The sequence below is a fragment of the Ambystoma mexicanum genome, chromosome 11 (genome assembly GCF_040938575.1).
Source record: "Ambystoma mexicanum isolate Mex_15411 chromosome 11, UKY_AmexF1_1, whole genome shotgun sequence".
NCBI lineage: Eukaryota > Metazoa > Chordata > Amphibia > Caudata > Ambystomatidae > Ambystoma > Ambystoma mexicanum.
Window position 1 is genome coordinate 1,398,548,479 of NC_090934.1, and position 15,819 is coordinate 1,398,564,297.

The window sequence follows — 15,819 nt, forward strand, 5'->3', positions numbered from 1 at the left end:
TCCTCGTCTATTCCTTCTCTCCCAACTTCCAGTGTTATGCAGATTACACACAACTCTACTTCAACCTTCCTGCTGACCCTCTTGCACTTTCGATCATCCCGGAGTGCCTATATGCCATCCAGGCCTGGCGCTCTTGCAATGATCTTTTCCTCAATGCCAGCAAAACGGAGATCCTGCCCATTGGGACCCCTGCTCCGGACTTCTTCCCTTCACTCTGGCCTTCCTCCACGGACTCTCCCCTTGCTCCTTCTTCTGAAGCCAGAAACCTTGGAGTCATCTTCGACTCCTCTCTCTCTCCTTCCTCCCTCACTCTCAGGACATTGCCAAGAAGTCCCACTTTCAGCTCTTCCTTTATCAAAGGAACTCTAACTTTTCTCACCTTGCCCCAGATGTTCAATGTTACCCTAGCCCTGGTTCTCTCTAGGGTTGGCTATTGCAATAGCCTCCTCCTGAATCTACCTCTTCCACTCTGTGACCCCTCCAGCTAATCCGGAATAGGGCAGCAAGACTTACCCTTGGCCTCAAGCCCAGAGACCGCATCTCTCCTGCCCTAAAAAGTCTTCACTGGCTCCCGGTTGCTTCACGGATTAAATCCAAATCCATCTGTATCATCCACAACGCTGTCTGGGGCCGGGGACCACACTATCTGCAACTCTCTCTCACTAAATATTCCCCCTCTAAACCTCTGAGCTCCACTGGCTCCAACTCTTTGTTTGTAAAGCGTTTTGCTAAACAGAGGGCAGAAGGTTGAACGCTTTCCTCAGCTGACTCCCTTCGTTCGAGCAGCCTTCCCCTCCCTCTTGAGCATGACTTCCTTAAATTCCGGAAGCTCCTCAAGACTTTTCTCTTGACCTCCTCCTTCTCTCCTCTGCTAATCTCACAGTTGTCTGTTTGGTGTCCAGGACACTTATGCATCCTCGGGGCTGTGACCTCCCACACTGAATCGCCCCCAGCTTCTGTCTATCCTCAGCACTTGCCTCGGCACACCCTCCATCCTGGAGGCTAGGACTTACCAGACATTGCACTTCACCTGTTGAGCACCCCAGCACCTACCCCCTTTGCCCCCTCCCTTCTGCACTTACACGTTCTGAACACTCGCAAGGCATAGTAGGTTTGTCCTCCCCCCTCACTGTATTTAATATTTGTTTATGTATTTTAATGTCCTCCTCCCCATGTCTCCTCCCTGTTTCCCTGTGGGCACTTTGAAACAGGATTTACTTGCTGTATAAGCGCCTAACAAGAAAACCATACATAAATAAATCAGGGAGCTATCTGGGGTACTGACTATATCTCTACAAGTGCTACTCCTTCCCAAAGGATCATAGCCAAAGTAAACATGAGGCCAGCACTTTGTGACTGAGTATATATACCCAAATCTACATTTCCCCACAGTTTTTAGAGTGGCCTTTACTCATTCACAAATCTCCTCTTCCTTGCCAGCTGTTGTGTGTACCACAAACAGTCCTGTGCTATGTCTGTTGCCATCCAGAATTGTACGTGCATAACGATGGCCAACATTGCTTTGTAGTCTACCATGCTAGTATATACCTTTAGACTGATGTTTATGAAATCACTGTCTTTTTCTCTCATTGCATACTTCTACAGGCCGAAGGAGCAAACGTGTGTGGTGATAACGTTTTGGTGATCCCTTAGCTTAAGTGTCTTTTGTGGTTCAGGTCTATACTAGCTAAATCTCTCTGTCCAGTGTAAGGAACTCGTGGTGGCAACAGTTAGGAGGATAACTCAGCGGCAATGTGCTTGGCTTAGAAGCAAGACGACACCGAGCAACACAGGTTCGATTCCCGGTCTGCGCTTAGAAAACTCTTGGTATTAAGCGCGTTATAAATAACCTAGAATATATCATATCATAACAATAAAGACAGACACAAATGATCACAGTTCAAGGGTGTTTATTGAACTTCATAATGGGTGAGATAAATGCCTAATCTAAACCTAAATCTAAGATCGGATCAAGCTACGACCATAATAATAAGGCCGTCCTTGTGGCGTCTTGTGAAATAAAAAGGACCTATACTAAAAACCTATTGCCAATCCTTACTACTAGATACAAAAAAAGTGTGTGGCATAATGTTCACCAAAAAAGAAAGAAGTGTTCACTAAATAATAAATCAGGATGGTATGGCTGGATCTCCCTTCCCCCGGTTTGAAGCATGGGACAAGGCAGGACTCTCGAGCACAGCACACTCCTGGGCCTCAACAGCATGAGGTTCAAAGTTAAGTTCAACAATATCAAAGCCCCTTCAGAGGCTAAGTCTCTTTCCTGCAAAAGTCTCTTGCCTTAGAAGGTTTGCTGATTAGAAGTTACAAACAAAGGTTTGCTCTGTTTTCTTGCACCTTGGGTGCTTGTTCTTCACCCTGATTCCACACTGACAAACATACAAAGTGTTTTTGCACCTTGGGTGATTGCTCTTCACCCCTAGGATCTCGCTCTGCCGGGCTCAAATCCTCCTTGTAAAAAAAATGCCCTCCCACTGTCGGGTTCACTATGGCCTCTCAAATACTGCTTGGAATCTTCAATAGCCTTAATGTCAGTTTATACAAACAACAAGGTGACACTTCCGTTGATACACTGTTCTCGGGTGTACTATTCTTCACCCATTTTCGTATAATTGACAAATAAGTAAACAAAAGATATTTATTTGGGCTATTGCTCTTTGCCCCTGGGATCTCCCTCTGCCGGGCTCGGACCCATTCTTGCAATCTTTGGGCAATTGCTCTTTGCCCCGGGGATCTCTCTCTGCCAGGCTCAGATCTTTTCTTGCAATCTTTTGGGTGATTGCTCTTCACCCCTGGAATCTCACTCTGCTGGGATCGGATCCTTTCTTGCAAAATCAGGCTTCCCTCCATTGGGTTCATTACGGCCCTTCTTCTACCCAGTTCATGCATTGCTCAGTCTTATCAGAAAGCAGGGTTTCTTTTTCTTCAGCTTTCTTTCGACATCCCTCTGTCGGGTTCATATTTGCCAATTATGACAGTTCACAATCGTAGTGGAAAGCAGGTTTCCCTTCCGCCTAGCTTTCTTCTAGCAACGGGTCAAAGACTTTTGATTGTACAAGGGATTTGACGTGACCATTGTAGGACCACTCTGATACCTCACACTACCCTTTCCTAGGGCCTTCTGTTGTTGTAGTTTCAAAAACAGGTCCCGGTAAGAGCCTTTTGAATCAGCGCCCACGTAGTGCCGGACCCCTCTGCACCTGGACCTCAACTGGGATTTCTTTAAAGTTCAAACATATACACAAGTCCTTTCTTCTTGCATTCTAAAATGTTGCTACTCGCAACCTTGGCCGCAAAATAGTTCGGTTTGATATCTTCTTCCTCTGACTCACCGGCTGTGCTGAACCCATTGGTTTCTTTGTTCTCTGGAGACATGGAAAGGATCACGGTAGCCAGCTTGCCTCTCCTCCTGCTTTATCAATGAGGGAGGCCCCTCTGTACCATTGACCTCTGTTGCTACGCACGCCAGCTGTAACTCTCGGTCTTACGTTTTCCCTTCTGGAGGCTTTGCGTGTGTGAGTTGAAATGGGCACAGGCAATTTCCACGTTGTCATCATTCCAGGGCTCACTGCTTTTATCTTCCCTTTGTACTGCCGGTTTGGTGTAGCTGTGCATTCAGCCTTGCTCGAAGTTTGCTTTCATGCTCCACCTTTTATCCCTGTGGGGAAGGAAAAGGGCTGTCAGGTGTGCGTGGTTGTCAATTGTCTGACTCTGTTTGAACTGAGTGTTGGGACATGTCAGGTAAACGGCTCTGGTGTTAGTCTGTTGTCTGTTACTGTGTAAGCAAGTGTTGAAAAGGGGGTGTAGAGCTTCTAAATATCCTACCGGGTAGGATGGAGAAAAGTTGTTACAGAGAAGGGGATAACGCGTCTCAACCCTCAGTGTCCCACTGCCGCTCCCAAAGACTGCTCGCCCTGGTGATCCTCCCCCACTAGTCCACCCGCAGGAACTAGATCCAATAGCAATGGCTGTAACCTGGCCACCTGGATGACAGATTTCCGGGGACCAGCGGGTGAGATACCTCTGGGTTTCTCACACCAAACACTCCAGCCTGATGCCAACAGGTAGTTTGAATAAAATCCAAAGAAAATAGATGGTATTCCCCATGTCGCATGTCCTGGGTTTTTATATTCAGCATAAAATATACATCCTTTTCAAATGTACTTATACAGGACTCCACCCACCTCATTCCATTCATGCCTCCAACCCCTGTGTCGATTTGTGAATAACAGTCTTGGTTTGTGAACAATGAAAAAAGTAGGATAGGTTGAAGTGAACAAAACTCCATGTACGCTATACATCTACTAAAGACATAACTTTGGATACTATTTTAAGTGAAGAAAAGGAGCGTCTCTTAAAATCATTGTAATTAAGACCTTATTTGGGCACTCGGTAGTCTGTTATTATTTATTGTATACAGATTTAAATCTGGAGTTTTGAGATTGAACCCCAAAATCTAAATGGCCTCAAAGCCTCTATATCTAGCCACCCTCATAGATACGGACTGTGCAGAGCCATTTCTTCGCTTGGGATAGCAGGTCATGATTACCTTAAGTTTGAATTTGTTCAGCTCGCAGCCTGATGGCAACAGTGCTCCCTGAATTCATTTTTACAAACTATTTAAAAGAATCCAAACCGATGGAAACCAGTAAACTGCAGAAAGAGGGCTCGCCATGCTTGAGGCCAGCCTTTCGAAGCAGATTCCACGGATCTTAACATGCATCACTTCATGGATGAAAGGGTTTGCATCTGGATGGTCTTAAGCTCTTCAACCAGTTCCACATATGAATTTGGGGTATTAGGTGCCATGGCCATGGACCCCAGTAGAAAGAAGAGACTATAGAAAAACACCCTCTTTTTTATCATCATCATCAGGGTATTTATTGAGCGCAGACCTCACTTCGGGAAGCAACAGAGCGCTTTACAAATCATAGGCGATAGATTATGGTGCAAGAAGTAGACATACAATGGAGCAGGGAGCTAAAAACGGCAGGGATGACGCGCGGTCAATTTTGGCAGCAAGGGATCTACAAGTAACTGAAGGAAAACAGTGGAACACAGATGACCCTGTCTCTGGTTGGATGGGAAGTGCAGGGTGTGTGGAACTAGGTTTTAAGGAGGGGTCATTCCTGGAAGAGGAGGGTGTTGAGCTCCTACCTGAAATTTTAAAGTGAGGTAGATGGTCTGGTGTTGATAGGGAGGAGGTTCCAGAGTCTTGGGGCGTAGACAGTGATGGCCTGTCTTCTGGTTCTTTCCTTTCGATACTGACTAAGTTCAAGTCTGCACATGTCCTTACCTTTGGTGGATCGCAGGTCTCCAGAGATGCTGATTTTCTCACTGAGGTGACTTAACCCCCCAAACCCCGGACAAATCTCTAAACATGAGAATAAATACATGAAAACCAACAGCGACAAGTGGAGGATGCTTCAGATTGAGGAAGGACGAGCCAGCTTCATTATCCAACTGGTAGACTTAAGCTACGTCAATACGTTGAAATTATTGGAACTGGAACGGCATAGTCCTTCTCACCAGTGCATCCTTTATAGCCAGTGCATAACATTGCTGAGAGATGAAAGTGTGGTCCTTATCAATCCTTAGCCAGTTATTGATTAATGGGGCAATTGGTAACTGGTAATAAAATACATAAGTATTGTTAGAAATGTACTTTTAACTGGTCAGAGAATACTTAACCATCCTAAAGCTAAGTTATGTGAATGTCACCCCACAGAAATCGTTGCATGTAGATGGAGTTCTAGGATTCACCGTACAGTATCAAAGAATATTAGGGTGTTTGATGCACCACACATTCAATCTGAAAGAGTATTATCCCATTTCTTTCTCTGAAGGTAGTTTAGTAATGAGAAGGGGGACTGGAAAATCTTGAGCTTGGGAGATTGAAAATGGTACTGAATGAAAATATGGATGGCCTAGACAACTATCTGCATACTGGGCTGGGGTTATGGAGTGTTCCTTATTGTAGAGTATGAACCATTTGTTAACATTTTGCAGATATGTTGTATACAGTGATAAGGCTCATAGGTCATTGCTTGTGACATTTTGTTGTGAGAAATAAAGAATATGTTTTTATACTAATCACAACGCTAGCGAGTTACAGTGGACAAATGGGGGACACAGAAGGTGACTTGTTTGTTTGGTTGCCTTAAACAAAATGCGTTGCCTTTCTGGTTTTACAAGTAAATATCTTTCAATATTACCGTTATCAAATTCCAGAAACAAATCAAGGGTGCTGTGTGTCTGCCCACAAGCCCATGATTTCTGATTCTAATTTAAAAGTAATGGATATCCACCCCTGCTCCAATATAGCCATTCCTCACTGCAATTGTAATGTAAACAGTTCTATTTTATATAACATACAGGTTTAATAGCCTGTTTCTAAGCTATTTAATTCTGCAGAAGGCGTACTAACCAAAAGATTGATAGCATGGTTTAATGCGGATCACAGTTTGCTTAGGTGAAGAAGCTAAGAGCAAACCCTGGGTCTCCTTCGTACACAACTAATGGCCTCCAGGCCCAAACCTCAATTTCCCACTCCTATGCACTCTTGCCACTTGTGAGCCAGGGGAACTAAATGGAAAAGTCAAAAACCTGGCTCTTTGCAGCATTAAAATGCAATTTCTCCTTTCAAAGAGATCATTGGTAATAGTTGACTCTACACCCTGCTCATTGATGTGTACAGGCAGTAAGGAACTGTGATGTCATTTCCTTTATAGGTGACCACAGACTTAAGGCAACGCTGCACGGATGGCCACACAGGAACCTCAGTGTCTGCCCCCATGGTGGCGGGCATCATTGCTCTGGCATTGGAAGCAAAGTAAGTATTTTTTGTTGTTGTGTCATTACATTGATGTTGAGTGACGTGAAGGTGCCCATTGGTCTCCTTTTCCAGAAAACATAACATATTTTCTATGTTTGAATCATTGAATTGACTCCTTTATTTCCCTTGTGCTTCTCAACCAAAAACAAAACCTATTTGGATAGATCAAGCTGGTTACTAAAGATCAATTCCTGTTTACTACCTATACGATCATCTGACAAGGATTTGTGAAGCCTGTCCACTCAATGTCTTCATCTGAGGACCTAGTTTCCAGGGCAACTAGCAAGTAGACTGTGTGTCAGCCTTTTATGGAGCAAACAATGGTCTTCTGTGTTTTATTTCTTTCCAACATCTTTAATCATATCCCGGTTAACTCGAACAGTAGCTCTCCAGGCTCCAGATACGCTTGGCTTATTGATGAGGCATGTTTGGGATTTGGAAGCCAACTGGAACATGAAGAAAACTGGCCTGAGCTTCAGAGCTAGAAGCCTGTTTATGCTGGATAAAACTCCTAGGAAGCAGAGACACACATACACATAAGAACATTGCATCCAGGCCCCAAAAATGTGGACTAAAATGAGAATCTCTTGCACATTTAAAGAGTCTATCCCTAATTTACTGATGTAAAAGTTACATTTGTTTTGGTGCCTTTGCCCGTGGGGAATTGCACAACTAGGTTGAAGTTACTTGCTTAAACATTGGTTTTTAAAAAATAATATATTTCATTGTATGATTTAATGAACATTTTGGGGTACACCTGCAAAATCTATTTTGTCTTTGTAAGTTATAATCAGTGGAGCAATGCTTACAAAATAATTCATTAAAAGCATTCCCATGTATGAATGAAATAATTATTACCACAGCCTGATATTTTCTCTACGCTTCTCCCATACAATGGCTAAAAAAGAAACCTGTCCATGTGCATTAAACACCTCCAACATAATAGCACTTAATTCCACCAAGTCGTCATGCAGCGTCTCCCAAATTAATAAAGATGCAGTTAAATCGTCATTTGAACTAGCCCCTTAATATGACATTTCTCTAAATGATGAAACCATGACAAATGAGTACACACGATTAATAAGAGAGCTACAATCTGATAGAATTTCAATAAATGTTTTGCATTGAGGATAAAATAAAGCATAGTCCTGAGACTGATTTCAGCACCATGATCAAGAATTCCACTAGTAAGTTATATGCCATGAGACGGAATTCTAATGATTAATCTTGTGCCATATGGAGACATTTTAATAGTGGATTACATCATTGGTGAGAGGGAATTATAGTCATGCATTAACTGGCGGAGGCAAACATCCTATAATTAGTTGTGCCATTGTGGGGAACTCCAGAAATATATTTTGTGCCACAGGGAGACATTAAATTGATACAAGGAGGAATTTGAATAATGGCATTTGTGTCTGCAGGATGAACTGTTTTGAAGGATTTAGTGCCATAAGTAAATTATCCAAAATGAAATCATGTGCCAGGTAGAGGAATTCAAAAAAATGAAATCATGTGCCAGGTAGAGGAATTAAAAAAATGAATTGTGTGTCTTTCGAGAGAAATTGAAATATTAAAGTATGAGCCCACAGTTGAATATGAGTGGTAATTCCTGTGCCACAGAGAAATTGCAATACAGAATTAGACACACAAAGAAGGGATTTCAAGAAGGAGGTCTACTCCAGACTCTTGGCTACGGATCACTCAGGTCGCGCTTCGATGAAGAAAGCAGCTAGCTGCGAGAATTTGTGTGAATTGGCAGACCTGCTTTTTGATCAACAAAGTTTGTTAAAAAAAATACTAACAGAGCTGTTTACAAAATAGTTAAATTGGCACATTAAGAATCATTTTATGTGCTTCTCTATTTTCAATGAAAAGTTCTTTTGTTGATTTATCCTTCAGGATTGCATTTTCTTTATTGATTCATTCTTTAAGATTGTATGTATGTAAAAATAACCTTTCTTTTCCCTTTTGCTTATCTTTATTATATATTGAAAAAAATGTTTCACTGTTATTATTGGATTTCATTGTTTACTAACGCATGTATTTTCATGTCAAATATTTTTTTAAACTTTTAAACCCATATTCTTCTTCGAATGTAAATAAATTTGTAATTCATAAGGTACACTTTTGATTGTTTTCAGAATTTAAAAGGGCTCAAATTAAATTGTGATATCCTAGAGATATACACTATTGGAAGTCACATAAATAATTTGTGAACCTCTTTTTAGCACAGTGGATCCCAATGTTTCTTCAGTTTCATGTCCCACTCATGGGACGCACTCTATCTTTTGTGTAGGAAGTCTACTCCTGACCTTGAATTGTAATCATTTGTTTTCTGTCAAGAGGACTAATTTAGAATTATGAAATCCCAGGACAGTTGTTACGCTCACCTGGTATCCACAGGGATGCCACCCAGCTGGGTTACTCGCTGGTATGCTTCTCAGCTTTGCCCTGATGTGGTCTGTGGGGAAGGTTCTGCCTGAAAATACAGGAGGACTGTGTTCAAGACTGACTGACTGACTGGGGTAAGTATCCTCCCTCCACCCCCGTATGATTTCAGTCCCTCTGGCGCCCTCTCCTCACCTTGTGGTAGAGTTAGGCGTGCTCTCCGTCCTGCCTCCTTTGCAGGGGCACATTGTCTTTCATGGGTGTGTGCGGTCCAATTACTTCACTGACGCCGGGCCGTTTGATATTGTTCAGGTAGGTCTTATTGCTGTTCTTTAGTTTTGTTGCTATCCTGCATGCCTTTCTTTGTTAAAAATGTCTCTTTTTTTCTCCCTTGGGTATGCAGAGCTTCAGCTCGGCGAACTGGCTTGGTTGAGCCCCGCTGGTAAATGATGGCGCATTAAGAGCGCTATGATGCGGTAAGTAAGCGCTATGCACAGTGCTGCGAAGTCTTGCCTTTGCTAACCTGTGCTTCCCTTCCTTGCATGTCACAGTGTTCTTCAGCGCGAGTGGAATGTCCGGAGTGGTGCCAGCCGAGAGGCGACCAGCCAGGTAAGCCTTTTGAGCAGTTCGTAATTTGCAAATGTCTCCACTGCTTTCTTTAATGTTGCCTCTGTTTCCTCTTTTAGGTCGTTCTGTCCGGGAGGCGTGCAGATTCGAGGAAACTGTTCTCAGTAGCTGCGAGTGGCTAAAGATGAAGACTGCAGGTAAGAGCTGCTTCTAATGATGTTCCTTTTGTCTCCTTGCAGGTTCTGCTTCTCCGAGGTTCGAGGGAATAGCGGGACACGGTGAGCGTCACGTTGCAAGCTGCAAAGTAACGCAAAGCATGTTGTCTTGCTCGGGTGTGGTTTAAATTGCCCCAACAAAATATTCCAGGTAAAGTAGTCCCTAGGCTACCACACCCAAAACACTAGACTGCATGCTTGGTTCCTTGGAACCAAGCTATGTGGATGCCTCCATGTTGGCTGACAACACATTAAGTAGTTTCCAAGCACATGTTTTTCATGGTGTCTGAGCCTGGCGCCATAGGCGCCAAGAGTGGCCCCAAGAGGGTTTTGGAAGAGGATGCCAGGATTTAGAGGCCCGAGACCTGACTCCACCTGGCCAATCGGTTGCCAGAGGGGCTTTTGGGGGAGGGTCGTGACAACAGTGGACGCTTTTCAAAAACTGTCTGCAGCATAAGAATGAAGTTCAATCATGAATGTTATGAGGAAGAATTCAAATATTTTCATTTGAGTCATTTGGGGAAATTCCAGTGTTAAAATATGTTCCAAGAGCTTGACTTTTGCTAGTACGTTCCATGCTGTGATGAAGAACTTTTTCAGCAAATTATTTACAAAGTGCAATAATTCTGTGTCATTAGCAGGATAATAATTTCTATTTTGCCAGTGAGGAGAATGCAAATGATAAGCACCGCTTTACCACCATACTTTGTATGACAATCTTATTGCTGTGCAAACAGCAGGCACCAAAAACAGACATTTCCCTCTTAAGTCTGCTCACTCACTGGAGGAGTGGGAGCAGTGGCGTGTTCTGGTATGGTGCGTGCTGCCCCTAGAATCCAATTGGCCACCCCAGGTGCCACCCCATTATCCTAAACTATGATCATTATGTGTGTGTGTGCGCTCGTACTTTAGGCCAGCCCTAATAAGTCAGTGCCCCACATCAGGTGTCATGAGAGGACAAAGGCAGTGAATATAGCACGGGAAATGTGCACAAGATCATACAGTGAATAGCCTGAGTCAAACAACATGCCCACAGGAACCAGGAAACCTACAACAAAACCCAGGATGTGCAAGTAGAGCATGATGCAATAGAAATATATGAAAAGGGATGTGGGGTAAGCACTTACAAGCTTCTTATAATTACAAAGAAGTTGGCAAGCTCCTTACCCACAATTGCTGTTACAGGTACTGACAGCGCTAAGCCCACGTACAGGGCAAGCAACAACAGGATCTGTGATCTAACACTCTTAATGGTCACAAGGATGAGAAATACCACCTGAAACATCAAGGAAGCCCACAAACCCTGTTGATCAAACAGGGACCCAGAAAGGCAATGGAATGGGAGAATATCTTAATACATAAGACTCATGACAAGGAGCAAGTAGGACTATTGGTTACAGAATAATGAGGAACACATAGACATTCACACAGGAGCTAGCTACAACAGCACACCACACCTAATATGCAATAGGAAACACATGGAGAAGTGCAAGGGAAAAGCTGGAATAGATTCAAGAGAAAGTAAAGGAACTGGAGCAAGGAAAATGAAATGACAAAGGCAAAACCTCCCCCTCCCCATCCAGGAAAAAGGGCAAATACTAAATCTATGAACATGGAGAGACTAAAGGATCAAGGTTTCACAGCAGAATAGGGCAACGTCCAAACATATAACACAGGCAAACTGGGCTGCACAGAAAAAGGAAAGCACTGGGAAGTGCTGCCTGCAAAACATAGGAAGACAGAGAGGGAATCCAGGAAGCAGAAATCACTACTCAGCACATTAAATTCGAAATCTAGGGGAAAGGAACAAGAAAATAGAAACTAGGAACAAGACACTAAGCTAAGAACCAGGAACAAGGGACCAGTCACAAACAGGAACACTGCATCAATGGCCAGCACTGGACTGACGCAAACTGAGGCTTTTAAAGCTGCTTAATGAGCACACGCCTCAGGTGTGCTGCTTGCTGCACCTGCCAGCCACAGGTGTTGCTTATCCTCCACCCAACCTTGTCCTGCAAGGGTGGAGATTAAGCAGTGAGCCAGGCATTCTGGGAAGCATAGTTCTTTAATTGAAGCAGCATGATGGCTGCCAAAAGCCTAGAATGGATCCGGAAGGGAAGTAGCATGGAAAATAAGGATTTAGAGCTCCCAATGCACCACAGCACTGTAGCATAAGGTTCACAATGAAAGTCCAGTAGGGAATACACCCCAAAGCATGCCCCCAAGTGGTGGGAATGGTAGCAAAGGGAGCAAATCGTGACATTGGTCCACCCCACTCAAGAGTCTCGGCATGCCGCTGAGTGGGAGCCATGCCTGAGCCGATGTGATCTTCCCGATCGCAGATGGCAGCTGCATCTCGGCAGTGGACATGCTACAGCTTTGCCAGATTACTCAATAAACTGATAAACCAACATGAGCCATTCCAGAAATGGCTGGTAGTAAGACCATGTTAGGAATTGCAGCCAAGCAAATAAGTGACCTACCATTCACATGTACTCCGTAAACAGTCAAACGCTGCCATTATAAAAAAAACGGTGCAGAAATACGGCTCACCATATATAAAAAAAGGGAACAAAAATACTCCCAATAAATAAAAGGAAAGACCAGACAGAGGCTTCTGCTCCCTGCTTTCACCCAGACAGCTCTGTAGACCAATCAATGGTGGCATCGGAGAAGTGCCAGAGGAAGTAGAGCCTATCTGAAAAGTTTAATTTGCATCAACTACTAGGTGCATACATAGAAATCTGGATTCCAAAAACACTGTAAAATATATCTGTACCTATCTCAAAAATACCCCCATTAGCAATGGGCATTTGTACTCCCTAAAAATAGTATCACTGCCAAAAAGCTCAAGGGCATCGGACCATGCAGGTGAGTTACCGCGAGTCAGTAGAAAGTGTTAGATGCCAAGAAGAGAGCAGCAGAAAAGTGCAGGAAGAGGAACCGCGTGTTAGGAAATGGCACCTTTGCAGGGTACTACCCTGCAACACCTTGGGGGCCTAAGAGAGCCTAGGGAACGAACTGAGAGCGCTGAGATAGACGAGAGACCTGAGAACCCAGAGAGACTGAAGGGGCCTGGGAGATTGGACAGCCCATAAGCACGTGAAGTGTCTGGTTCTGGCAGACCAGAGATAACTGTGAGACTGAGCCTTGCCAGCTGGATCGCCCATCCATAAAGATTGAATATCATGGGCTGGTTTCAAGAACAAGCAGGGCACTATGTCTTGGGGAGTTTATGGAAGTGAGCTGGCCACTCCTGGGCCTCATAGCCCTGGAAGTGAGCTGGGCACTATATCCCTGGGAGGTTACTGGAGTGAGCTGTGCACTATATACCTGAGAGTTTACAGACATAATCTGGGTACTATATCCCTGGGAGTTTACAGACATGATCTAGTCACTATATCCCTGGGAGGTTACAGGAGTGAGCTGGTCACCATACCCCTGGGAGGTTACAGGAGTGAGCTGTGCACTATATACCTGAGAGTTTACAGACATAATCTGGGTACTATATCCCTGGGAGTTTACAGACATGATCTAGTCACTATATCCCTGGGAGGTTACAGGAGTGAGTTGGGCACTATATCCCTGGGAGGTTGCAGGAGTGAGCTGTGCACTATATACCTGAGAGTTTACAGACATGATCTGGACACTATATCCCTGGGAGGTTACAGGAGTGAGCTGGTCACCATACCCCTGGGTGTTAGACATAATCTGGGTACTATATCCCTGGGAGTTTACAGACATGATCTAGTCACTATATCCCTGGGAGGTTACAGGAGTGAGTTGGGCACTATATCCCTGGGAGGTTGCAGGAGTGAGCTGGGCACTGTATACCTGGGAGGTTGCAGGAGTGAGCTGGGCACTATATCCTGGGAGGTTACAGACATGATCTGGACACTATATCCCTGGGAGGTTACAGGAGTGAGCTGGTCACCATACCCCTGGGTGTTAGACATAATCTGGGTACTATATCCCTGGGAGTTTACAGACATGATCTAGTCACTATATCCCTGGGAGGTTACAGGAGTGAGTTGGGCACTATATCCCTGGGAGGTTGCAGGAGTGAGCTGGGCACTGTATACCTGGGAGGTTGCAGGAGTGAGCTGGGCACTATATCCTGGGAGGTTACAGGAGTGAGCCGGCCACTGTATCCGTGGGAGGTTGCAGGAATGAGCTGGGCACTATATCCCTGGGAGGTTACAGGACTGTGCTGGGCACTGTATCCCTGGGGGGTTACAGGAGTGAGCTGGGCAGTATATCCCTGGGAGGTTACAGCAGTGAGCTGTGCACAATATCCCTGAGAGTTTACAGACATGATCTGGACACTATCTCTGAGAGGTTACAGAAGTGAGCTGGACACTATACCCCTGGGTGTTCGACATAATCTGGGCACTATATCCCTGAGAGTTTACAGACATGATCTAGGTACTATATCCCTGGAGGTTACAGGAGTGAGCTGGGAACTATATCCCTGGGAGGTTGCTGGAGTGAGCTGGGCACTATATCCGTGGGAGGTTACAGGAGTGAGCTGGGCACTGTATCCCTGGGAGGTTGCAGGAGTGAACTGGGCACTATATCCCTGGGAGGTTACATGAGTGTGCTGGGCCCTGTATCCCTGGGAGGTTACAGGAGTGAGCTGGGCACTATATCCCTGGGAGGTTACAGGAGTGAGCTGGGCACTATATCCCTGGGAGGTTACAGGAGTGAGCTGGGCACTGTATACCTGGGAGGTTGCAGTAGTGAGCCGGGCACTATATCCCTGGGAGGTTACTGGAGTGAGCCAGGCACTGTATCTGTGGGAGGTTGCAGGAGTGAGCTGGGCACTATATCCCTGGGGGTTGTAGGAGTGAGCCGGGCACTGTATCCCTGGGAGGTTACAGGAGTGAGCTGGGCACTATATCCCTGGGAGGTTGCAGGAGTGAGCCGGGCACTATATCCCTGGGAGGTTACAGGAGTGAGCTGGGCACTATATCCCTGGGAGGTTGCAGGAGTGAGCCGGGCACTATATCCCTGGTAGGTTACAGGAGTGAGCTGGGCACTATATCCATGGGAGTTTACAGGTGTGAGCTGGGCTGCATGGCCCATAAAGTGTGAGGCACACCGGCTCCTTGCAACTGTTAAGAAGCAGTCAGGAAGCCATAACCCAAAAATTGAGTTCCAATTAGGCAGAGACGCGGACGGTGAGAAGTATCCCTGCCCGACAAGGAAAATCCTGATGCACTATAGTTCTTTTACTTGCAACACCCTTTGCTTTGAATATTTAGAGGGAAGAAAAATTGTAAAGAAACCCATGGGACTTAATGATGTTTCTCCTATTACCCTTCCTGAGAATAGTTACGTCTTTTGAAATATTGTTTATGTTGTGTGTTCTGTTGATCTGCCACAGGACTGAAGTCTTAGTTTCCAGAATCCTCATAAGGAGAGGTTGACTGGTGAAACATAGTCTTCTGGGGACTGAAGTCTAAGTTTCCAGATTCCTCTTAAGGAGAGGCTGAGTGGTGAAACATTGCCTTCTGGGGACTGGAGTCAGAGTTTCCAGATTCTTCTTAAGGAGAGGCTGGGTGGCGAAACGTAGCCTTCTGGGGGCTGGAGCCAGAGTTTTCAGATAAAAACATTGGCTAACATTTGGTAACTGAAGTCCTAGTCTTCAGATTCCACCAAGGATGACGTTGAGTGGAGAATATTATCTTCTCAGAACGGAACTGCAGTCTTGTATGTCTCTGAGACATTGACCAGGTGCATAATCATTTCACACTGGGAACTGAAATCCAAGTTCTCAAGAGAAGCAACAAT

General features: G+C 44.8%; 1 protein-coding gene across 1 annotated transcript in view; it reads left to right on the forward strand.

Moving 5' to 3' along the window:
- The window catches only part of PCSK6 (proprotein convertase subtilisin/kexin type 6), a 1,232,090-nt gene that overhangs the window by 864,731 nt on the left and 351,540 nt on the right, over nt 1-15,819 (forward strand). The window contains exon 9 of the mRNA XM_069625020.1: nt 6,750-6,850. Within this exon, the coding sequence (XP_069481121.1) occupies nt 6,750-6,850 (101 nt within the window). The remainder of the gene's footprint in view (nt 1-6,749; nt 6,851-15,819) is intronic.